The 26,125-nt window shown below is 36.6% G+C and overlaps 1 protein-coding gene across 3 annotated transcripts in view; it reads left to right on the top strand.

The window, feature by feature from the left end:
* Fut8 (fucosyltransferase 8) overlaps nucleotides 1-26,125 on the top strand; it is a 230,500-nt gene that overhangs the window by 181,390 nt on the left and 22,985 nt on the right. For all 3 annotated transcript variants that reach the window (XM_055595342.1, XM_055595341.1, XM_055595343.1), the window contains 2 exons: nucleotides 19,578-19,824; nucleotides 21,389-21,565. In XM_055595342.1, coding sequence (XP_055451317.1) covers nucleotides 19,578-19,824; nucleotides 21,389-21,565 — 424 coding nt within the window. The remainder of the gene's footprint in view (nucleotides 1-19,577; nucleotides 19,825-21,388; nucleotides 21,566-26,125) is intronic.

Here is a 26,125-nt window from a genome sequence, read left to right as displayed (position 1 = left end):
TCATTTTCAAGTAAAACTAAAAACTGATACAAGGTACTTGGATTTACATGATTTTTTAATTTAAAAAATGTTTCATATGATATATTTTTATTTCAGTTGTTTCCCTCTCCCAGTTCCTCCCAGATCCTTCCTACCTTTCTACCCAGTCAATTCCATGTTCTTGCTCTCTTCAAAAAAAGAAAAGAAAAAAATCCAAACAAACTTAAAAAAATCAGTAAGATTGAAAACAAACAAAACTAAAACAGAACCAAAGTATGCACACAAAACATCATGGAATTCTTTTGTGTTGGCCAGCTCCTTCTGGACACGGGGCCTCCTGGAATATGTGTGATATATGCAGTGAATACTCCATTGAAGAAAAACTATTTTTTCTTTTCCCAGCAGGTATCAATTTCAGATAGCTTCTTAGTTAGGGATAGGACTTTGTGTCCCATCTCCCCTTCTCAGTGCAGGGGTTTTATCTCATTTGAACTTCTGTAGGTCTTACATGTGCTGTCACAGACTCTGTGAGCTCATGTGTTTCAGTCTTATTTTTGTCTACTTCTGGTTCTTTATATCTTTCCACCTCCTCTTCTATATAGATGCCTGAGCCTTGAGGAAAGGAGTTTGATAAAGACTCCCCATGTAGGGCTAAGTCCTCCAAAGTCTCTGACTCTCTGCACATTATTCAGTACCTGTGTTAATTTCCATCTACTTCAAGAAGAAGCTTTTCTGATATCAGTTGAGCCATGCACCAATCTATGGGTATAGCAGTATGCTGTTAGGAGACATTGTATTGCAGTGCTTCTTTAGTAAAATAATAGTAGTAGGTATTCTCCTCAGATGTCAACCTATCGTCAGATGCTGGGCCACTTTTAGCAATGTCATGCTTAGTTTCTATTCCATGGAAAGAAGCTTAAATCCAATCAGAAAGTGGTCGGTCACTCCTCTAACATCTGTGCCACTGCTGCCCCAATCTGGATGCAAGTATTTTTAAAGAATGCTCGTGTGAAAATGTGGTGCTTTCATTAAAGAAACCTTGAATTTTGTATCCATTCTTAACTGCCATTTGCACTATTTTGTGATTTTGCGTTAGGTTCATATTTATAGATATTCAGCATGTAGTTTTATAATACAGGTGCAGTAATGCTTGCAAACAGTACAGTCTTGCTTCTGAAAGATTGACAAAAGTAGTCAAGTTAATACAACACTGCTTGTTGTGGATTTAAAAAAAAACTGAATTGAGGAAATGATGCAGGATTGACACTTTTATTAATCAAGCCCTGATTGTAAACATTGTCTAAGATATAATGAATGTCAATTCAATAAATTTCTGTTTCCTAAAATTAGCACATAGGTCAAGTATTATATTACGTTAAGAAGGGATTGGAGGTATAGGTCTATGGCAAGATGTATGACTGTTAGACATGTGACAGGCCTAATTCAGTCCCTAGGATACACACCAACTAGTTACATTACTAGACATCTTTCTATGCAGTTTAGAATATGATAGTGAATAGTTAATCAAGTGTTTGTATTGTGAAATATTATTTTATTCTATAAGATAAATTATCCTATATTGATTTGAAAATATTCCAGTCATCAAAAGTAAAAGTAAACAGGGCATAAAGATATTCTAATCTTTTAATTTGTTCAGATTGGCATCTATTGTATGAGTCATAAATGTTATGTCTATGTTTATAACTTTTTAAAAGCCCGCTAATAGCTGTAAGCTATTTCATTTTCTGAATATCATTAATATTAATACATAATCATTGAACTAATTAATGTATATGTGAGCAGATCACTGTTTCTTGTTCTCCTCAGGATATATATTTTTAATTAAATATTTCTCATTAAGTGAAATCTATTCTTTGAACATTTTTTTCTTAGCCTGAATAGAATATGCATTAGTTATAAATTGCATCTTTAATTTCTGTGTTTTATATTGGGACAAATATTTTGTTTAGCATTTATTGTATATTTAAATGTATATTTGATACCATTTTCAGTTGTGTTTCACAAAAGATGAATATGTTTTACTACAGAGATTTTAATGTGTCCGTAACTACTTATCAGCATTTATTCCTCTGTTTTAGTAGCCAAATTATATGTGCACAGGTGTAAAAACAGCAGTAGCCACAGATCCATATAAAAAATCCATAAACTAATGCATTTGCTGTAGCATTTTTTAATAACTCTGTTGCTTTTCTGTGTTGTTGAAATGATTTTCTTCTGGGTCTTAAGGACATGTTGAGATGATTAAAGAAATAAATGAAAAGAATCATTCTAGGAATATTTGAATGCAGCCTTTTTGAGTCGTGACTAAAATCCAGCATGCAACCTCCCATCTAGTCATGTCATTTCTCAAACAAACTAGACAAAGAAATGGTTTCATGGAGCTGCATTTTCATAAAAATTATCTGCTTTTGAGAGCATATTATCATTTTAAAGATGATAGGTCATTTCATTTTGTTTTATTACTAAAATATAGTATATTATTACCAAGTTTTATTTTTAATTAGTTCAACTTAAGATAATCATTATTTTGTATTAAAGTTCATGAATAAGAGACACAGAAAGACTAAGTCTTTCTACAAACCATTGCTTTTGTATCTATCATTGCTCCTTTCTATAGTTCATCTTCTGCAGAAAGAAGTAGAAGGGAACAGCTCAGGCAGTTTTTCTTAACTTGTCATTTTTCAGTCTCTTGTCAGTACAATTGTGAGACAACATATTTTCACCATCTGCCACTGAGCATCCCAATTTAATTAAGAGCTTTGGACAGTTTTCTCTGTTAACACCAAGAGGGAAAATTTGTTTTTTTTCTCTGTAGTCTTTACTAAGAACACTAAGAACAACATAGTCAGATCTTTTCTGAATTAATTAAAAATGGCATAATCCTGTATAATTTAAGTGTATAAATATTCAAAAAGTTAGTTTTCTAAAATAAAATAAAAAGTTAGTTTTCTTTGTTTTGGTTGGTTCATTTCTATGCTATCGTTGCTTAACCCCAGGATACCACACTGATGAGCAGAGGCCACAGCCTACCATGTGGACAAAAGCACCTGGGAAACAGAGCCTTTAAGGTTTTGTTAAAGGATGCTCACCAGCTGTAAAAACAGTAAGCATGCCCCCTTTTGGCAAACGCTTTATTTAACATCTCAAGCAGTTATATGCTCTTCGCCCTTAGTGAATGACAATGAGGACATGACCCCTCTTAGGTATGACTGAGAAGGGTTTTATTGTAGATATGAGGGAGAGTGTGTCCAGAGGCATCTTGTAGGGTCCAGACTAGACCAGGCCATGAGAGGTGAGGGGTGGGGAGATGAGGGGGAAAAGAAGTGTGGGGATAGTGACCAAGAGAAGCTCAGAAGAAATGGCAGGCTTATAGGGGAAAGAAAAGCTGTGGGGAAGGAAGGGGAAGCCCAGACCCTTGCTGGAGAGAGGCTTAGGGAAGGGGGCTGGGTGGGGTGAGAAGTGCTAGGAAGAGGCTCCTGTGCTAAGTGAGCTTCTTCCCAGGTTTCTTTGGGACCTAACACTTGGTGCCTGGTTTCTTCAGTTACATTTTCAAATGCATTCTTGTTATCGTCTAACACATAACACACTTGCAAAATTTAAGTTCTAGCTTGTGGTACCTATTCTTGATCTGCCTTTTAATGATTTTAATATTGGAACAACAACAACAACAAAACACATAATGGAGTTGGATTGGGCCTACTAATAGTTGAGTTATTTTTATGTCAAATCAATTATTGTAAATAGAAACGTTAATTTTAATAGTTGATTTTATTTTTGCTTTGTTGAAGACAATCTGAATAATGCTTGATTTTTGCTGACTGAAAACATAATCAAATATAAATAGAGGGGGTTGATTATCAGTGTTACTTGTTTTGAATCTTAAAAGTTAGCAAAGAAAAAATACTATTACACAAGGACAGTTTTATATATTACTTAGTTATGAAAGAGAAGACTTTGGCAAAGCTGTATTTCCACTTACATGACATTATACAGTCTTTATTTCAATGGTGACTAGAAAATTTTTTCTTACAAAATTAAAAAACATCTACTTCGAAGGAGAAATTAAATTCATTCAAACAGAACAAATTTTGTCCCAGGTTGAGACCTCTCTGGTAACCTTTGTGTTTCTAATTTGAGATAAATGTGGCTTTTATTAGTTGGCTAGAATCCTTTCTCTCCCTAGTCTCATCTTAATCAAAGGAAAAAACTCTTATCTTTGATAAATATTTAACAACTACTAGGAAGTCTTTAAAGACTTCTTTTCTTCCAAAAATACCCCTAAGGGGAAGTGACATTGTTTTTAATTATTAGAGAACAAGAAAAGAGAGATTAGAGACTATATGGACAGAACAACAGAGTTGTTTGATCTCAGAGGCTGTCCTTGTAGGGGGATCACTTCCTGTTTTGTAGCTTTACTAATATGCTGAACTCGGGGACAACTTTCTCTCAACTCATACGCTCCTTCCCTCCCCTTGAAGGCCTAGCATCCCTCCCCTCTAAATCCATAAAAGTAAGAAGCTTCTTTTGTTCTGGGGGTCATTGTTGAATCTTCTATCCCTCTTTCCCTTGCCTGTGAGCTGCTCATGTAAAATCACACATTTTACCTGAAATCTGGCTCAGTACATCTCTTCAAACGTAGAATGAGTATTATTTGCAACAAGTCTGAGAGACCAAGATTTCCTGGATTTTATTTCTTCTGGATTATGTTGTAGCTCTCTCTGGACATACAAAATTTATTTATTCTATTTGACTATGCCACTCTTAAGTAAAAGTGTAAAATTAAAAACAATGAATGTGTATTGCAAAAAACCCAGAAAATACCGAAAATATAAATGAAAAAATAAAAATGCTAAATACATGAATACACGTTACTATAAGTCATTTTAATGTATTTTAAATTAGTAGGCATTATTTCTTAGGGCAACTACCTATAAAAATTGAGGAGAAAGTAAATAGTGTGCGCACACACACTCCAGACCCTGGGTATCTTGCATAGCCAACTTTCTCCTACTCTTAAGTATTTGCATTGCTGTAGTACATGTGTTAAGATCAGAGAACTGGCTAGGCATGGCAGCATACTGTCTTTAATACCAGCACTCAGGAGGCAGAGGCAGGTGGATATCTGAGTTCAAGACCAGCGTGGTCTACAGAGTTCCAGGATAGTCGGGGCTACACAGAAAAACCCAATCTCAAAAATAAAAACCAAACAATAACAACAACAAAAACCAGAGAACTGAAAGCTATTTATATTAGGATTCATGGTTTCTGTGTATAGTTCTCTTTTGTCAACTGCATAATCATATGCTTCCATATATGTAATTTTGCATAGTCTACTTACTGCCTAAAAAATGCTGTACCTTCTCCTTAGTCATCTTTCTCTTCCTTTCCTCAAGTCTTGTCAACTACTGTCCTAGTTAGCTTTGGCTGTCAACTTGACCCAACTTAGAGTCACTTGAGGAGAGAAGTTTAAGTGAGTAATTTCTAAGTCAGATTGGCCTGTGGCCATGTCTGTGAGGGTTTGTCTTGATTTTTGATGATGTGGGATGGCTCAGCCTACTGTGGGTAACAATATCCCTATGCAGTTATTTAAATAAATAAATAAAAATATAATTGTATATATTATATGCTATATATGTAATTATATAATTATATATACTTTTATATATAAGGCTATATAAATAAAAGCTAGCTAAGCATGAGCCTGTGAACAAGCCAAAGATAGAGGTAGCAAGCAGCACTGCCCTATGGTTCCTGCCTTAAGCTCTTCTCCTGACTATTGTGGACCTGTATTAATGATGGTTCTGTAGAAGAATAAAACCAACAGTGAGTGAGTGAGTGAGTGAGTGAGTGAGTGAGTGAGTGAGTGAGTGAGTGAGTGATAAAACAGAATTTATTGGTTTGCCTTCTATAATAGTTCCTAGGTAATCTAGTGACGTTAGCCTGTACTTTGAAGAGGCAGAGAACTTGGTAACTGCTTAGTTCAGGAAGCTGGATGTTTCAGTAGCCCTCTTCCAAGGTTGAAGGCCTGGGAGGTCTCTGGAAAATTGTTGAAAGGCCCCAAAAGCTGGAATTTGGAGGCAGCAGGTTGTGCACACTGATCTAACCAGCCAGCCTGTTGGAAGGTTCTGCCCACATTCAGGGCAGATCTTTATTCTCAGCCCTGCAGGTGCTGTCCATCATGTCATTCCTCTCAGCGAATACCCCTACTTATGCAGAGATGTCATTCACCTGTACTAGAAGTCTCTTAATCAGATTGACGCTCAGGACCAGCCATCATACCACATACCACCCTTCGTGAAGTTGATTCCCAGTGCTATCTCTTTATGGCATGCTTAACTTCTAAATAAAAACAAGAATAAGGTCATAATTCCATCTTATATGACATAACTATCCTTCATACAGCCAGAAATACTCTAATTCTTTCGCCAGGAGTAAATGGCAAGATCCTTTGAGAAAATCTTTTAAAAATGGTATTATAGATTTAACAGCATTTAATATTGATATTAATCAGTATTATATGGTGAACGAATTGAAAAGGGACCAAAGATATGTTCTCTTGATAGATTGGATGGATAGATAGATAGATAGATAGATAGATAGATAGATAGATAGATAGAGACATTGTGCACACGGAATTCTAAATGAGTAGTTTTTTTCTTTCAAAATTCAGTCTCTTGATTGAATAGTTTTGAAATAAAGGCCAATGTAATTTTATCCTTGTTCATCTATAAGTAAGGTTTTCCCATGTCCAGGATTGTATTAAACCTTTTCTTTGATTTTCTTTCATTTTGGTGTGATATTCTGGGGAGTATTGTTTAGCGTTAATATTCCTGGAGAGGGCAGGTTTGGCTTGTTTGGAGTTTGTTGTTACCTGTAGATAAGGCTGGCCTGCTGTGTAACCCAGATGGTCCCTGACTTTGAGTTCCTTCAAAATGCTAGGAGTGACATGATATGGTGGCACACACTTTAATGCAAGCACTAGAGAGATAGGAGCAGGAGGATCTCTTGAGTTCTGAGCCAACCTGATCTACATAGAAGGTTTGAGCTACATAGGGAAACTCTGTATATAAGGAAAGAAAGAATTAAAGCATTTATCATCAGGCCTCCCTAGATTATTTTTATTTTTTTAAATGTATGCTACATGGTGTTTTCAGATCACTATGGGCTTATAGTTTGGTATCAGTCATTAATTTTAGAAAATCTTCAGGATTATAATTTCAAATATGCTCTTCCTTTCCCTCCTTTTGTATTTCCATTACGTGTAATTCACTTTTTGTACTTGTACTGTAGTTCTTGAACAGGTTATATATATTCAAGGTTCTTCTATGATGCTCCCAAATGCTGAGGTAACAGGCATATATCACCGTACCTAGATTATTTCTTGAAATCCTACCGGATCCTTTTCACTCAGTTTTAAAAACTGGGTCAGATCTAATTCTATCTGATCTGATGAGGCCATTCAGGGTTTCTGCCATTTCAGTTACAATGTTTTTGTTTGCGAACCTTTCATTTTCATTTTTTCAGTTTCTATCTCCATCTCTACTACTCATCTGTTCTTGCATATTGTCCACTTTCTTCATTAAAGTTCTTAAGATATTAGTCATAACTATGTTTAAATTTATAAACTGATTACTCTAAAAACATCTGTTAGATTCTGATGGTTTCTTTGTCCCTCAGACTCTATTTCCATAAATTTTAGCATGGAATTTTGCTGAAAGCCAGGTATCATATAGCTGGAACTGAAATAAATGGGTGTTTAGCATAAGGCTTTATGCTTGTTTGACTGGAAGTCAAGCTATGCTAAATATTTAGTCTAGCTGTGGACTGAGATGCATTGGTTTCCTTTAAATCTGTTGTCCTAGACTTTCCTTGAGACTCCTTAAAGGGGTAGTTCTTTCAGCTTGAGTTCTTTGATATCCCTCAGTCCTGTTGATGTAGTAGTCTGGAAGGAAGGGAATTCTAAGACACTATGCTTATTTCTCAGACTTTAATGAACCTTAATTGTATCTTTCATTTCACCCATGTAGGTGAGCCTTGGTGAGACCTCAGTAAGCAGACATTGTTAACGAGTACAGAGAACTCTTAAGTACAAATTGAGTTATTACAATACATTAAATTTTCTGGAACTGAACAAAGTACATTATGTTTTATTATAATGATATAATGATCACAAATAGTAATAGAAGAAATATGAAAATAAGTTTTAAATGAAATGCTTCATTTATTTTTATGTTTTATGTTATGATACATAGAAATATTCAAAGTAAGATTCTTTTAAGTGAATTTCATTATAGACTTCAAGTTAAAACTCAGTGTGAAACTCACAATATTCTGAATGATGGGCAGATAATGTTCTAGCATTAACACATGAGTAGAGTAATTTCTTCTGGCTCTGCTTCATGTAAAAATTAATCATAGTGTCTTATACTATTTAATAATTAAACTATTTTCTACAGTGCTTACTGCTCTCAAAGATGATTCCCTGCCCCAAGAAAAATGTATCCCTAGAAAGTATACAGTAACATAACAAAATTGACAAAATCAAAAATAACTTCTTTTCCTGTCATGTGCTATGTAGGTAGCATGTATAAATGAAACAATTGATGGATCTGAGGCAGGATTCCTATTTTCTATAGTATATGAGTGTTGAGATATCTAGGTAGCTTTGTAAGTACTTATATACTAGCTATTCAAGGTGTTAAACTGTATCTAACAAGCTGGTACAGGTATAAAGGCAGAACCTGAGTACTATTGACTGTTTGCATCTTCAAAGTTGGTAAAGCTGGTAGTGTTCATAAAGCTCAGCATTTATGTGTAGCACAGACTGTGCTGCTGATGGCAGGCTCACTATAACCACGTGATTATTCCCTACATCGGACTGTGGGGTCCTTGTTAGTGCACTAGTAATATATGATTTAAATTGTTCATTCCTTCACCTAAGCATCTGTGTTGTGCTTGTTATGTGCCTGGGGCAGTGGTAGTTGCTGATACAACAAGGAAGAAATCATTCCACTGAGAAGGAACAAAGTGTTTGGAAAAAAGCTGGCTCATCCCTGCTGTTATATTTACACTTGAGGTGAAGCTAGAAGTATGGTTGCATGGTCGTGAGATAAGCCAGCTAAGACTTGGTAGCCTGTTGATAGTGCCTCCAAGTTGAGCAGTGTGCAGTAAAGAGCGAAAAGTAGTGAAAAGTAGTAGAAGGGAAGAAGCTTCTTGCCCAGGTTTTAAAGCAAGTTGTGCTGACAGGGCATCATTTTTTTTCAGCCTAAATAGAGATTTCATGAGAAATATAATTATCAAGTTATATAATTGCAATTGTCCTATAAATTTTAAAGCATTGGCAAACCAAAACCTGCTTCTCAAAGTACCAGACACGTCCCACTTGCCCTATTTGCTACATGTGTCTTCTTTCTTCCCCTTTCTAATCTCAGGTAAGGTTTTGTGTGTTTTGGTTGATAGCTCCTTTTATTCTTGTGTGGGTATTCCCTGAGCTCCCCCTGCAAACAGGAAAAGCGCTCATTTCTTGAGTAACATCTTTACAGAACTTGTTCCCCTATGGCACTGTACTGATTGTAACATGTTAGCTCTCTGTCTAGAGATGTTACTTAACTCAGGGAGAGTACGGTGATTTATACCATGTCAGTAACAGTAGTAGCAGGAGCCATTGTGGTTGGCACATGAGGCCATCATCTCAACCTGTTTTCACCATGGAAGCTGAGGCAGCTGAGCGTGGAAAGCAGCTGTTTCTACAGTCTAAGATGACACAGTAGTCTAAGATGATAGTGATGGCTGGAGTTACTGGTACTCTGCATGCTGCAGTGGCTTATGTTAAATCATATTGTTGAATTCAGCCCTAATGATAGGGTAAGAATATATAGAATATAATATATATATATTTTAAATATATAATATATGTGTTTAGTATATATATAAATATTTATAAAACAGCATGACTTTATTATCAGCACTTTGTACAGCACGGGAGCACAGTGCTGTGCTGTTATCCTCCGGTCTGTGCCACAGAATTCTTGCCTGAATTTTATTATTTTCTTCCTCAACATAAATTTGTATTTTCTTTCTTTATAGTATACCTTGAATTTCTAGTTAAAATTCTGCGTGTGTGTGCCACACCTGTGCATTCGGAAGTTCGAACACAGCCAACCTCCGATGTTCCTCCGGTGCCATCGTCTTTTGGGGGTGTACGGGGAAGAGAGTCTGTGACTAGACTGGTACTCACCTAGTAGATTAGGCTGGAATGCCAGCAAACCCCAGGAATCTGCCAGTCCTCTCTCCTTAGCACTAGGATTACAAGAATAAACTCAGACCTTTATGCTTGCAAGACAAGCACTTAGCAGTGGAGTTATCGAGAGCCACTCCAGTTATGATTCTTGAATCTTCAGGTATTACGACTGGCCTTTACCCCATCGTTAGGGCTGAAATTCAACAATATGATTCAACAGAATCAAGAGACAGTTCATCACAAAAAAAAAAAAAAAAAAAAATGTAAATGGCTTAAATCCATCATGACACATCTCATTGCTAATTCTCCAAGTGTCTTAATTATGGAAGCAGCTATAAAATTTCCACAAGGCAGAAGGAATTTAGCTTTCCAAACAACAGTGCTGCACTGAAATTCTGATGGTGTGCCTGCTTAACATCTTTTCCAGTGATTTTCAAAGAATAAGTCAGTTACCTGTGGGCCCTTTCCTGTGGCCACTGACTGCAAGGAGATATGACAAACAGTGAAGTAATAAATTGTGACTTTCAATGAGGAAAGGAAAGTCAGAATTTGACTCTAGTACATTTAATGCAAAAAAAAAAAAAAAAAAAAAAAAAAAAAAAGCACCCTTGCCTTCCCAGGTACCTGTTTCTCTGTTTTTTGTTGTTTTTGTTTTTTTGTTTTTTGTTTTTTTTTTTTTGTGTGTGTGTGTGTGTTGTTGTTGTTGTTTTGTTTTGTTTGTTTTTGTCTTGCCATGAAGAGACACTGCTCTAGGGTCTTTGGTATGCTTGGGACTGGAAAGAGCAAACTAGGATAAAGTACTAACTTACTAAAAAAAAAAAAGGACAACCAATCAAAAACCTTCTCTAAATTTGTTTGCAAACTAAAAACTGTTGGCAGCATCTTCTTAAATTTTTTATTGTGTTTGTTTATTCATTTTGTTATTTGTTTGTCTGGTGTATGCACAACACACTATCATCACGCATGTGTGCCTTGGCATGAGTGTGGAGGTAGGACGGCAACTTGCAGCAGTCAGTTCTCCCCTCCACCATGAGTCCTGGGAAAAAACTCAAGCCATCAGGCTTGGTGGCCCATGCCTTTATCCACTGAGTCATGTCATCAGCCTGACAGTATCCATTTTATACGTAGCCCATAGACTGGCAACCTCGAGACAGTGATATGTAGATACAGTCTGTATCTTTTTAGGCATCTATAGAATTAGCAGGCTTATTTCAGAAATGCAGGGTGACCACAGGGATCCTTCTGCTTAGTGTCACGGTCAGATAAACCCCCTTGGAATTGTCCTGATTCTGAACCCCCTAAGACAGAACATGTTTTCTGTCGACTAATCTTTCAGTCTGCAGAATAGTGCTGAGGTCTGGAGTCCAGTTGCCCCTGTTGCCATTACTAGTAAAAGCATCAGGTGCCCAATCAGAATGGGACTCAGTCATTCCCTGGGTGTGATATGCTGCCTTTAGAGTGTCACCAACATTGCACTGTGTTTCATGTGACTGAATTTAGAACTTTTCTCTGACTTGGTTGAAGCCTTTGTACTGGTATTGATAACAGTCTTTTGAGTTGCTGCCTAAGAGAAGCAGAGATAGAATTCAGATGGCAGGTGACAGTATGTTTTTGTTCAAAAAGTGATCTCTATCCTGAAGTGGGTGGAAAACAAAGGAAAGTAGTCCAGGTGTTGACTTGCTAATAGCTTATCTTCTGTATTTTAAATGAGAATGCATCTCTGTCATTAAACAGGGATATAAATATTTATGTTGTGTCATTGTTATAATGCCAAAAAGTAGACCTCATACTTTTTGAGTTTTACTTATTATTGTAAATGGCCATATTTGTATTCAAGTCAAAAAAAATTTAAAGGGTTCCTCATACAATTAGAGGTCTCATTATAGACAGTTGGTGTTCAGACTTGATCTCCTTTTATTCTTGGCTTCTCTGTCAAGTCTCAGTTCAGTAAAAATTTAATTTAATCTGTTGTATATGGACATACACTCTGGAAGAAAATGTAAATCCCAGAAACCTAGATAGTCTGTGTAAACATAAGTTAAAAAATAAAATTCCCTTACTGAAATGTGAAAAGTATATCAGAGGCTTAGACAATGAGCTGTTTGTGAACAGGACAGAGTTTTGGTCCAGTTTGGTAGTAACATCAAATTTCCTAATATTTAAATAGCCTAAAGTCCCTACTCTTTAGCTTGATGATTTATTGAAATCTTTGGAAAAGATAAAAGCTGCATACTGTTTTACTGCCTGTGGTAAACAGCATGAATAAGGCATGCCTTGGGTATAAAGCAGTCACTGAAATGAGAGCACTGCCATGTATTTTTCAGAGGATATATCTTAGCAGGTCGTATCTTCTGGACCAAACGGCAGTTGCTTCTCGAGAATTCTTCAGCAAAATTGACTCCAAAATAAATATTGTTTTAAGAATGACTCTGCATTTGGTATTGTGCTTAGCTTTCTTGTGTGTGTGTATGTGAGGGGAATTCATGGGCATGTGTGTACACCTGCTGTGCCAATAGAGGTAAATATCAGGTGTCTTCCTTGGTTGCTCTCCATCGTTTTCTTTCTTTTTTTCTTTCTTTTTCTTTTCTCTCTTTCCTTTTTTTTTAAAAAATTATTGTTGCTGCTGCTGCTGAGGCAGTCTTTCATTGAACCTAGAGCTAGCAGATTCATCTAGAGTAGCTGGCCAACAAGCTTCAGAGACCCTTATGTTTTTGCCTCCCCAGTACTATAGGCATGTGTTCTGCACAGCTTTTTATCTGGGTGCTGGGGATCCAAACTTAGGCCCTCACATTTGCACAGCAAGCAATTACTTACTAAGCCATCTCTCCAGCCCCTCGTGTTTACCTTACTGTGTGTAGCATCTCATTTCATTCTTAAAACAACTTGATAATCTATAACTGATAATAATAACTTACTGTCCCAGTTACAGACGAATGGGATATTATTACTAATGTCATTTTCCAGATCAAGAAACTAGAATGAAGTTAACTATGTATCATTTGAGGCCACACAACTGTTAAGTGATATAGGATTAAACATAAGTGTTTATGACTGCGAAGTCCCTACTCTTGATCACTGTGTTCGTTAGAGAGTCAAACTACCATGTAAATTGACATTTGCCTCAATATGTTTTTGTATTTTCCTCTCCCTGTTCAAGACACCAAAATGCAGGAAGTCTGTGATAGCATCTAGCAGCTATACCATTCAAAGTAACTCCTACAAATGAGTCAGGAAAGAAACTGAGGGAACATTAATGCGGCCTGAAAAGGAAAAGACGTCCCTCACCCCCAGGATCCATTGTATGTTTCAGACTAAGAATCAACCTTTTACACAGCTGGGTGGGTGTGGGAAGAATCGCCGAGAAGAGTATCATAAAGACTCATTTTTCTAAGATATCTCGAGTGCTAACACAGAAAATAAGCCATGGCTTGCCTAAGGCCAAACTGTATGGAACTTTTGAGTTTGGCCTTAGCAGCACACCTCTCTCATCTTTAAGCCGAATAATATGCCTCCTTATAGTTTCGTTACAGAAGGAAGTCTCTAAGATCAGAAAATAAAGTAAATAGGCTTGTATGTTTTCACTTAATCTTTAAACTGTTTTTAATTTTGAATGTAACTATAAATTAATATAACTTCAAAAGCCATATATATTCCTTTTAGGTTCTCTCTCTCTCCCTCCCCCCACACTTAGAAATGTGTACTCTCACTTACCTTTACTTATAACCCTGACTTTGCTTCACACTGACTCATCTTGAAATGTTTTTCTGCTGTGTAAATCACGATCTGGGCAAGACCTGAGTGGAGATCCTTCAGGGAGAACTCGGGAATTATAGCCAGCAGCATTAGGCTGAATCTTCCACTGCTGGTAGTAGAAAGAGAATATGAAAACCTCACACTGCCTGTTTGCCTACAGAGGTAGTGAAAGAAACCTCTTTTAGAGGCTTGAATCTAGAAAGCAGACAGCTATTCTAATCACTAAAAAGATGCTGATAATCTCTTCCCCTCAAGCAAAATGTATATCCCATGGTTTTCTCAAGCCTTTTGAACACTTGTCTTGGCCGTTCTCCATTTTATGAGTCATAATTTAAGAAAGACTCTGCTCCTGAGGAGGGGGAGGTTAACATTAAGTTAATTGAAAAAGCCACGAGGAAACTTATTTTATACGTTTACTAAATAATTATATACAGAAAAAGATTGTAAGAGCCAGAGGTCTAGGAGGATTGGACATAAACTGGCTTTTGGACATGACAGAACCCTTATACTCAGAAACTCACAGCAACTGTGCTTGTACAAGATCAAGACAGACAACATTCCTGGACCATTGATGTCAACACTTTTCCCCACTTTTTCTTCTAACAGATTTAGTATGTCTGGTTTTATGTTGAGGCTTTGATCCACTTGGACCTTAGTTTTGTGCAGGGTGATACATATGGATCTACTTGTATTTTCCTACATGTAGACATCCAGTTAGACCAGCACCGTTTGTTGAAGATGTTCTTTTTTTCATTGTATGGTTTTGGCTTCGTTGTCAAAAATCAAGTATCTGTAGGTGTGTGGGTTTATTTCTGGATCTTCTATTCGATTCCATTGATCTACCATTCTGTATTTGTGCCAGTACCATCCAGTTTTTGTTACTATTGCTCTGTAGTACAGTTTGAGATCAGGGATGGAGATACCTCCAGACAATCATGAAATTTGCGGGGAAATGGTGGGATCTAGAAAAGATCATCGTGAGTGAAGTATCCTAGAAGCAGAAAGACACACATGGTATATACTCACTTATAAGTGAATATTAGACATATAATATAAAATAAACAAACTAAAATCTGTACATCTGAAGAAGCTAAGCAAGAAGGAGGATCCTGGGTAAGATCATCAATCCTCACTCAGAAAGGCAAACAGGATGGACATCTAAAGAGGGAGAAAACAGGGATTAGGCCAGGAGCCTACCACAGAGGGCCTCTGAAAGACTACCCAGCAGGGTATCAAAGCAGATGCTGAGACTCATAGCCAAACTTTGGGCAGAGTACAGGGAATCTTATGAAAGAAGGAGGAGATAGAAAGACCTGGAGGGGATAGGAACTCTACAAGGAGAACAACAGAACCAAAAAACCCATGGGTCTTTTCTAAGACTGATACTCCAACCAAGGGCCATGCATGGAGATAAGCTAGAACCCCTGCACAGATGTAGCCCAAGGCAGCTCAATATCCAAGTGTACTCTAGTAAGGGGAACAGGGACTGTCTCTGACATGAACTCAGTGACTGGCTCTTTGATCACCTCCCCCTAATGGGGAGCAGCCTTACCAGGCCACACAGGAAGACAATGCAGCCAGTCCTGATGAGCCCTGATAGGCTAGGATCAGATGGAAGGGGAGGAGGACCTCCCCTATCATTGGACTGGGAGAGGGGCATGAGAGGAGAAGAGGGAGGAAGGGAGGAAGGGGTTGGGATTAAGCTACAGCTGGGATACAAAGTGAATAAATCGTAATAAATTTTTTAAAAAGGGGGGGGGATCACTGATTTTCATCCCATTGAGCACAAATGTTTCTTTTCTACCACAACCTTGACAATGTTTATTAATCATCCTCAGTGTTTTTGCCATCCTAACGTGATTTGGACTTTATTGTTGATTAGAGATGTTGAACATTTTTCCTTATACTTATCCACTTATACTTCTTTTGAGAAATGTCTACTTCTAACTTTTATGTATTTTTTAAAATCAGATTATTTGTTTTCATACTTCTCAGTGTTTGAATTCTGTGTGTTTTAGAGATTATTCCCTTATCAGATGTATGTTTTGCAAACATTTTTCTTAATATTCAGGTTTGTCTTTGCTGCTTTGCAGAAGCATTTCAGTTTGATACCATCTCATTTGTTTGTTTCTGTTTTTGTTGCCTGTGATTTGGGAGTCTCATTCATGAAATCATTGCTTGGGCCAATGTTGTGGAGCTTTTCTTGTTTTTGTTTGTTTGTTCTGTTTCTTGTTTTGTTTTCTTACAGCTTTGTTGTTTTCGATCTTATGTTTGTCTATACATTTTTTAGTCCATTTGTGTATATGGTATGTGAGTCTGTTTTCACTTTTCTACATATTAATATCTCTTTCTGAATACCATTTATAGAAGAGAGACGTGTATATACTTGGTAGGTTGGCTGAGATCAACTGTTTCCTAGCCCTGGAGTTTGTTTGGTCACTATGTTTGTTTTTATGCTAGCGCCATTCTGCTTTGATTACAGAAAGCTTTGTAATACACTAGGACACCCAAGTGTAATGCCCTCAGCAACCACCCCTTCTTTTTGAAGATTGCATTGGCTGCTTAGAGTATTTGTATAGTTGCATACAAATTGTGTTTTTCTATTTCATTGAAAAATGACTTTAGGATTGAGATGTGGAATACATTGCTGTAAATCACTTTAGGGAACTATCAATGTTTTAGCACTAATTTTTCATGGGCCATATTTCCATTTATTTGTATCTTCAGATTTTTTATTATTGTTTCATCATTTTCAATATTTAGATGTTTCATCATATTTTTAAATTTACCTAAGTTTCTGTGCTTTTGCAAATAGGATTATTTTCTTAATTTATTTTTAGGTAATTTGTTACTAATTTGTACTTTATTGAATTTATTAATTCTTACACTGAAATAATCCAGAAACAGAAAGATACTGTGTGATCTCCCATATGTGTAGGATCTACAAGAAACTGATCTCGTAGACAAACAAAAGGTGATGTCTAGGAGCTGAGGAAAGAAGGAAGGGCAGCTGTTGATGAAAGAGGACAAAGTTTCACTGACCTTGGAAGAAGCTTTAGTGATGTATTGCTAGGTGACCACAGTTAGTAATGATGCAGACCCCCTAAGGGATCCATCGGCTGCAGGAGATGGCAAAACCCTCACATCTGTGCATGCTTGAGCCCCTTATAGTCAATCACATAACACTCGATGCAACCTATACCTAGCCAGATTACATACAGTGCAGAGATACAAGGTGGGGAAGCAATTCTCGTGATTCATAAATTAATAAACCCTTTCTAATAATCTCCCTGTAACAAAAACCTGGCCAGCTGGGGCTCAGACTGCCAGTCAACAACAGCACCCACATGAAATTTAGTACATGGCTTGAATTTCAGTTGATCCATCATTATGTCTAACATCTATAAAATGCATTCATTTAAAATGTGTGAGTATGCACACAATTACTGAGGAAACTAGAGTTTAATTCTTGCTAGTTGCAGAAAGAAATACCTTTTTTGATATTTTGCTAGACAGTCTTTTTGAAAGCACACTTGCTAATGGTAATGTTTGATTTTTCTTACACTGTAAATCTTATGGGGTTTGTTGGTGATGACATTTTATATTGTGACTACTACAATGTTTGGCTTATGGTGTTCCTCAAACATTTGAATATAGTTCCACAAATATTTAAACAAGCTAATGAATTAATGAAGGTAATAACAAAGAATCAACAAGACTATACTTCTCTAGCTTGAAGATGTAGACACAGTTTTCATTGCATTCTGAAGATTGTCAGTATTGTTGGTTATCAGAAATTGAGGACTCAGTGCTATCAGAGAATAATATGTTTTTATTAGTGAAAATTGAGCTACTTAGGCTGAACATTTAGAATAACCTTGTTAGAAAAAAGTAACAAAGGACAGCCCTACTGATTCTGCCTTTGTGTAGGTGTGTATATATTTATAGGTATCTATGAAATTGGGTGCTGCTGCTTTCTTTATTTTCTTTTCATTTCCTGTCTTTCTTCTTTCACTAATCACAGAGTCGATACCTTTTAAAGACACCTTACTATGTAGCTTATGCTGGCTTTGAACTCCGTATCCTCCTGTCCCAACTTCCTAGACGCTGAGAATATAAGTATGCATGCCTCCCAAAACCAGGACTTCCCTTCTTTCTGTTTTGTTTTTTAATTAAAAATAACCACCTTTCCCTTCCTCTTTCATTCTTTATTTTTCTCTTATATTTGTATCTTACCTCTAATCATTCCATATCAGGGAAACCACCACTTATTTTCTTTTCTTAAGGGAGATTGATACAACTTAATTTAAAATGTGTCTCATTTTCCCCTCACACTCTTAATTGTAGTGTGCTTAGTTCTTTCTTAGTTGGCATACTAGATGAACTGCCATGCTAACGCTAAAAATTTTATTACTATTCATTCATACTATGGATGTCATATTTTAGGGACTTTGTTCTCAAAATCTTGAAATGATTTTACATAGCAGAGAAATAGAATATTACCAAGATTTTAAATCGTTGCTCTACTGAACTGATTTTAAAATACTTATGCAGTTAGCTTTATTAGCTATGTTCGAGATAATTTATTTTAAAACATTTTAATTTATTTACATATATATGGGAACATACACATACAGAAACAAACTGTTTAATCCTGGTGAATATACCTTCAACATATTGTATGTAGGCTTATTTTTTACAAGTATATTCTTTCCTTAATTGTCCTGTGATCATGACAACATCTTAAGTAGAATTATTTTCTATATTTATGGTAATATTTTATTATTAAAGTTATAACTCAGAATTTTTTTTTCTGTGTAGTATTTTGGTTTTACTTATTACTGGGAAATCCTTAATGTGTAAAATATGAGGTACTGTCAATTGTGGTTTTTTAAATCACTACATTGTAAATTTAGTAGAGCACAAGTAGCAATGGTGAATTCAAAATGAATTCTGAAAGCAGTCATTGTTTGTAAAAATGATTATCTAATCTCTGAATTTTACTATCGAGATAAATAAGGAACAAGTTTTTATTATCATAATTGAATATATAGTAAATCTAAGTTAGCCAAGAAAAATATATTTAGTTTTCTATTGTTTTCTACAAAACAATACAGATGGCTTGATTTATAATTGTAATCTTTTGTTATTTCCAGTGTCTGTTACAAAAGAAATGCAAGGGTCGTTTGCTATAATAAGAAGCTTAGAAGTTTGAATATACTTACTGTAAAACTCAAAAACAGTAATAACAAAACAAACAAACAAACAAACAGAAAACACGAACTCAGTAGCTGCTTGTGTCTATGAGCCACATGGCTGTTACATGCTTTGGATGCCAGTTATCGTCCTAACTGTGACAGCATAACAGGAAGTTTTAGAAAGGCCATAGCCTTGAAAGGCTTGCTCAGCTCTGTCACTTTTGCTCTTGTACCATAGGCAAAATTCTTGACTTCCTCTATAAAGTGAAAGCCATAATACTTCTGCAAAGTTGCTCTGAAGGGGAAAGTACTCCGAGTGAGTTCTGCTGCATGGTAGGTATGTGAGAAGCGTAGCATAGTGATGCTGTGTTTTGATGTTCCGTTAGGTGAAGTGAATGACAAAAATGTTCAAGTGGTCGAGCTCCCCATTGTAGACAGCCTACATCCTCGTCCTCCTTACTTACCCCTGGCTGTTCCAGAAGACCTTGCAGATCGACTTGTAAGAGTCCATGGTGACCCTGCAGTGTGGTGGGTATCCCAATTTGTCAAATATTTGATCCGTCCACAACCTTGGCTGGAAAAGGAAATAGAAGAAGCCACCAAGAAGCTTGGCTTCAAACATCCAGTTATTGGGTAAGAATCTATTCCCCCCCCCCAAACAGTAATATATAGAAGTAGTTCTATATGTTTACCTTTAACTGTAAATTTTATATAACTTAATAGTTCTACTTCCACCAAGGAAAAAAGATTCCAGAACTTAGAGACTGTTCTCCCTTCGTGCACTTAGAGCAGCAAGGCAAATGGCTCTGTGTGCTTTTCTGCTCTCTCCAATGTTCTTCTTCCATTGTCTCTCCCTCTCAGTTTTTTTATGAAGCTTTTTGTTTTATTTTTATATTTCCTACTCCACATTTTTCTTCATCTCTTAATCTTTATATGTAGTTACTGACCCCTATTTTAAGTGTTAAGGAAGTACATAGTGAAATCAGAATATTAAATAGGGCTCATTCCCTGAAACTTAGTTGAAATTCGGTGTGCCGAATTCTCCCTGTCCCACTTCATATGATAGAGCACAAGAAACAAGTCCAATTTCCTGAGAGAAAAAAGTCAATAAGAAGAATATAGGAAAGAAAAAAAATGACAGAATAGGTATTCCTGTGATCAAATCCACATCCGGACTATAGTCCATATAGTCTAGTTTCCTTAGATACAAGGGAAGAAATAACATGAAGATGGAGTGACACAGTTACTCCAGTATACTCCAGCACTCACTCCAGAGTCAAGACACAACCATGGCCTTTGGCAACACTAAGGAGCAGGGTGAATGCTGGGAAATCAATGGCTTAGCCATTGTAGGACAGTATAAGTCTGTCCTTATATAACATTGCGTTTTTTTTTCTTCACTACAACAAATGAAAACTGTTTCTGTTTGCATTTGATAGACAAAACACACACACACACACACACACACACACACAAAGGCAATAATGGTTTCGTGAACATAAAATAGCCAATATCTTTAAAAGGCTTCCCTGTGTTAATTTAGGAAAAGTTCATATGGGTTTGTGTTTCCTTGGATGACTTTAAATTCGGTGAGCTAAAACTGTAGTCACTCTACAAGGTAAAATGAAAGAAAAAGTTAATAAATAAGCCTTGGTGTCAGAACATTACAAACAGCGTCTTTTAAGCTTTGAATCCTGTTACAATTTTGATTTCAAAAACCTTAAAACCAGGAGCAGTGGCACACGCCTTTAATCCCAGCACTTGAGACAGGAAGATCTCTGTGAGTTTCAGGCCAACCTGGTCTACAAAAAGAGTCTAGGATAGCCAAAGTTACACAGAGAAACCCTGTCTCAAAAACCAAAACCAACCAAACAAAAAACCTTAAAACTTAAATCTTTTTTTTTTTTCATGGTAAGTTGGTGAGTATTTTGCTGCCAGTCTCCCAAATATTCTTGATAAGCCAAGTATTTTTTCTGTGACACGGTATTTCTCAGAACTTTTACTTGCCTTTCATATTGCTCTGTACTATTCAACATGCAACTATATTAAAGCATTTGTGAAATATTTTGAAATGATCTTATATTTTCTATTTGGTGGGATAAATGACAAATTGGTTTAACATGCCCCAGTGCCACCATGACTGGGGATGCTAATTGAGTGCCAGCACATTATCAGCACGCTCTCCGCCTTTCCCCAGAGTCCATGTCAGGCGCACTGACAAAGTGGGAACAGAAGCAGCCTTCCATCCCATCGAGGAGTACATGGTACACGTTGAAGAACATTTCCAGCTTCTCTCACGCAGGATGAAAGTGGATAAGAAAAGAGTATATCTGGCCACTGATGACCCTTCTCTGTTAAAGGAGGCAAAGACAAAGTAAGTGGCTCTGTAGTGGGATCATCTCTTTTAGTTGAAAAAATCCTTGATTGTGGGAACTTGGAATTCTTGTTGTTGCTAGCTAATGGGTTCCAAAATTCAAAGACTTGTGCACATGTTAATCTAATCAAGCCATACCTTATTAGCCACATCTGATGTACTTTAATAAGAAATCTAAAGTGAACTAGACCATTGATTTGTGTAGCATCACAAGCAGTCATCATCAAACACATATACCCATACTTCTTGATACCAGAATCTGTTTTAACATATTAGAGTTGCCTTAAATGAAACTTCATAGACTGGGGCTGAAATAACAAAAGTTCATGTCTCACAGTTCTAAAAACTGAGACGTTCCCAGATCAAGGTACTAGTGAGGTCCATTTCACTCTGAAGCTTCTTTCCTTAGTATGTAGATAGTCACCATCAAGCCATGGTACACTGTTGGAAAGCCCTATTCTAGGGTTGGAAGAGACAATGAGAATATGGTGCTAGTAAAACTACTGTAGAATTAGCAGAGTATTAAGAAGCACATAAACAAAGCCTTGATCCAAACTGGAAATTGGTCAGTAAAGTAAGTAAAAGGTACATTAAGTATATATGAAAATAGAAAAAGAGAAAAATGCAGTCTTAGCTTTGCTCAGATACCATCTCAAAAATCATCCCTAAGCGTTGCGTAGAGTCTATCTCTCCTCTGCATGCGCTTGTTGTGTGGCTGAATACTGGTGCACTTCTGTCTCATCCAGTGCATTATTGATGCAAAAGCTAGCTCTGTGTGGGCCCAGTAAATACTGAATTTATTATAGTATCATCCATTTGAAAACATTTTGTTAACAATTAATTGTTTAAACTGTTTTTCTGTTTAGTATACTGCTTACTCTCTTTTTTTCTATTTGTTGGGCATAGGAAAGAAAGATTTAGAAAAAGACCTAAAATGCAGCTATCATTTCCACAAGTCATTGAGTATTCATAGCCAGAAACCTCATCAGCCAAATATAAGACTAAGTTAATATAAGTGACCATAATTGAGCACAAATTCTAAAACATTCAGTTTTCAATTTAGTATTCAGATATACCAGAGACACAAGTAGGAATAGTTCACCATGCTCATCCATTTAAAAACGCTAGATACAATTTGTAACTTCGTTAAAGAAAGGTTATTAATTTTGTCTATTTTTGACTTGTTACTAAATGCATCACAAGCCTTTTATTCTCTTGATTGGCAAAATAATTCGTGTCCATTAGAAAACATGGATATTCATGAATAGGAAAACTACTACCCACAATGCCATTATCCTGTGACATCTGTTGTTTAAGTAATGACATTTTCCAGTCAGAACTTTGTATAGTCACATTTTTTGTTCTGTTTTTTGAGATGGGGCCTCTTGTGGCCCAGGCTGGCCTCAAACTCACTATGTAACTGAAAATGACCTTGAACTTCTGGTTCTTCTGCTTCCACCTTTCATCTCCTGGTACTAAAATCACAAGCCTGTGCCACCACATCCAGTTTCAGTGTTGCTCGGGATCACATCCTGGGATTATTGTATGCCAGGCAAGCATTGTACCAACAGATTATATCCAGCCCTACTCAGTTAGGATCCAGCATAATTTGAACTTTTTTCATTTAATGTAACATTAAATCTATCTTCTTAGGTCATTTAAAAGGCCTATTTATTTATTTATTTATTTATTTGTAACAATTCTCTATGTTTGTGGGGTGCAGTGTGATGTTTGAACTATGTATACATTGTAGAAAGTCAAGTTAATTAACACCCATCACATCAGTAACGTGTGTGTGTGTGTGTGTGTGTGTGATAAAAATGGGAAAAACCTGTTCTAGCAATAGTATACATTGTTATTAACTGGTTGCCATGAGCTGCATAGATCATTTAAAACTCACTACTGCACAGTCTGAAAATTTGGTCAGCAGCTCACTCTTTCCCATCTTTCTCCCTTCTCCTGTGTTCCCTCTGACTTTCAGTAGCCACCTTTTTACTCTCATAAAACTGACACTCTGGATTCAATTTAAGATTGAAAATACATAATATTTGTCTTTATTAGTATAATGCCCTTGGATTTTATCAACTTTGTCAAAAAATGACAATTTCTTTTTTAAGAATATATATGTAGTGTGTATGAGAGATAGGGGAGCGAGAAAGAATGATTGAGATTGGGAGATTGAGAGAGATTGATTTTCTTTATTTGTCCCTGGTGGCCTTATAAGGTGCTTCCATATCTTGGCTCCTGAAATAAAAATGGAAATGGAGAGATTTTTTTTTTTTTTTTTTTTTTACTTGCTGATTTCAGTTTTATATAAGTCCTCTAATGGGAATGCTGGATTATATGGTAATTCTATTTTTTTTTAGCATTGAGAGAGTTCTGTTCTTTAAGGTCAATGCTTGTTTATGCTCTCTCTACAGTGTCCTAGGATTCCTTTGGACCACAGCCTGAGTGACACTTGTTACCCTCTGTCTTTTTGTTAAAAGCCAATCTGAAGGATTTATTCATAAACCATAAAATTATGGTTTTAATTTGCATTTTTGTGGTGCTCAGAAATGATGAGCACTTTTCATATTCTTTTCCACATACAGTTTAAAAATTGAACCCCTTATCAAGTACATAATGTGTGTACATTTCCCCAGGTTGCCTCTACGGTGTGTTTGCTTCTCAGAAACACTTTAGTTTGAAGAAATTCTACTTGCTGTTTTTGTCTTTGTTGCCTGAGGTTTTAGAGTCTTGTCTATGACATCATTGCCTAAACCAGTTTCATGGAGCTTTTTCCGGGTGTCATTGAAATAGTTTGCAGTCTCCACTGAAGTCTTTTATCCTTTTTGAGTTAGTATTTTGTTTGATTTTAACTTGATATAAGACAAGGGTTTATTTTCATTTTTCTATCTGTGGATATCCAATTTTCCTAATACTATATTTATTAGACAAACTGTCTTTTCTCTTTTTGAAAATCAGACAATAAATACTCTGGTTTATTTTGGAGCTTTCCATTTCACTAGTCATTGTGTCTATTTTTATGCCAACACTACACTATTCTGATTACAACAGCTGTGTAAGATACTTTGAAATCAGGAAGAGTGAAACCTCCAGGTTGTAGAATTTTGCCCAAGATAGCTTTAGAGATTTAGATCTTTTCTGGTTCTATAGATTGTAGGCTGCTTTTCCACTATGGAAAATGAATTAGAATTTTGATAGGAATTGCATTGAATCTGCTGGTCACTTTGAGTAAAGAACTGTTTTTCTTTTTTTTTTTTTAATTTTTTTTTAATTTTATTTTTCTTTTTAGTTACATTTTGTTAACTCTGTGTCCCAGCTGTATCCCGCTCCCTCATTCCCTCCCCAACCCCACACTCCCTCCCTGGTCTCCTCCCTGCCCCTTTCCAAGTCGACTGATAGGGGAGGACCTCCTCCCCTTTCATTTGACCCTGTTTTATCAGGTATCTTCAGGGCTGGCTGCAAAGTCCTCCTCTGTGGCCTAACAGACTGCTCATCCCCTGGGGGGGTGGGGGTCAAACAGCCTGCCCTTGAGATCCTGTTAGAAATAGTTCCTGTTCCCCTTACTTTGGAAAACTACTTGGTTACTGAGCTACCACGGGCCACATCCGAGCAGAAGTTCTAGGTTATATCCATAGATGGTCCTTGGTTGAGTGTCAGTCTCAGAAAAGACCCTGTGCCCGGATATATTTGGTCCTTGTAGAGCTCCTATCCTTTCCATATCATACTAACTTCCCTTCTTTCATATGATTCCCTGCACTCTGCCGAGGGTTTGGTTATGAGTCTTAGTGTCTGCTTTGAAACACTGCTAGGTAGAGTCTTTCAGATGCCTTTTGTGGTAGACTCCTGTCATAAGTTCAATGCACATCCCATTTGTCTTTCTAAATGAGGATTAATCACCTTCGCCTGTGTCCACTTTCTTGATTATCTTCTTTAGGTGTGTAGATTTCATTATGTTTATCATGTCTTGTAGGTCTATATAAGCGAGTATATACCAAGTTTGTCTTTCTCCTTCTGGGATACTTCACTCAGAATGATCTTTTCTAGATCCCACCACTTGCATGCAAATTTCATGATTTCCTCCTTTTTGATTGCTGAGTAGTATTCCATTGTGTAAAAATACCACAATTTCTGTACCCATTCCTCTGTTGATGGACATCTGGGTTGTTTCCAGGTTCTGGCTATTATAAACAAAGCTGCTACGAACATGGTTGAACAAATGTCCTTGTTGTGTACTTGAGCAAATTTTGGGTATATACCTAGGAGTGGTATAGCTGGGTCTTGAGGTAGCACTACTCCTAGTTGTCTGAGAAAGCGCCAGATTGACTTCCAGAGTGGTTGAACCAGTTTACATTCCCACCAGCAATGGAGGAGGGTTCCCTTTTCTCCACAACCTCTCCAGCATGTGCTATCACTTGAGTTTTTCATCTTGGCCATTCTGATGGGTGTAAGGTGAAATCTCAGGGTCGTTTTGATTTGCATTTCCCTAATGGCTAATGAGGTTGAGCATTTCTTTAAGTGTTTCTCTGCCATTCGATGTTCCTCTTTCGAGAATTC

Source organism: Psammomys obesus, unplaced genomic scaffold (genome assembly GCF_907164565.1).
Source record: "Psammomys obesus unplaced genomic scaffold, mPsaObe1.curated_primary_1811, whole genome shotgun sequence".
Classification (NCBI taxonomy): Eukaryota; Metazoa; Chordata; class Mammalia; order Rodentia; family Muridae; genus Psammomys; species Psammomys obesus.
Note: the sequence above shows the minus strand (reverse complement) of the source record. Positions and strands in the feature narration are given on the sequence as shown.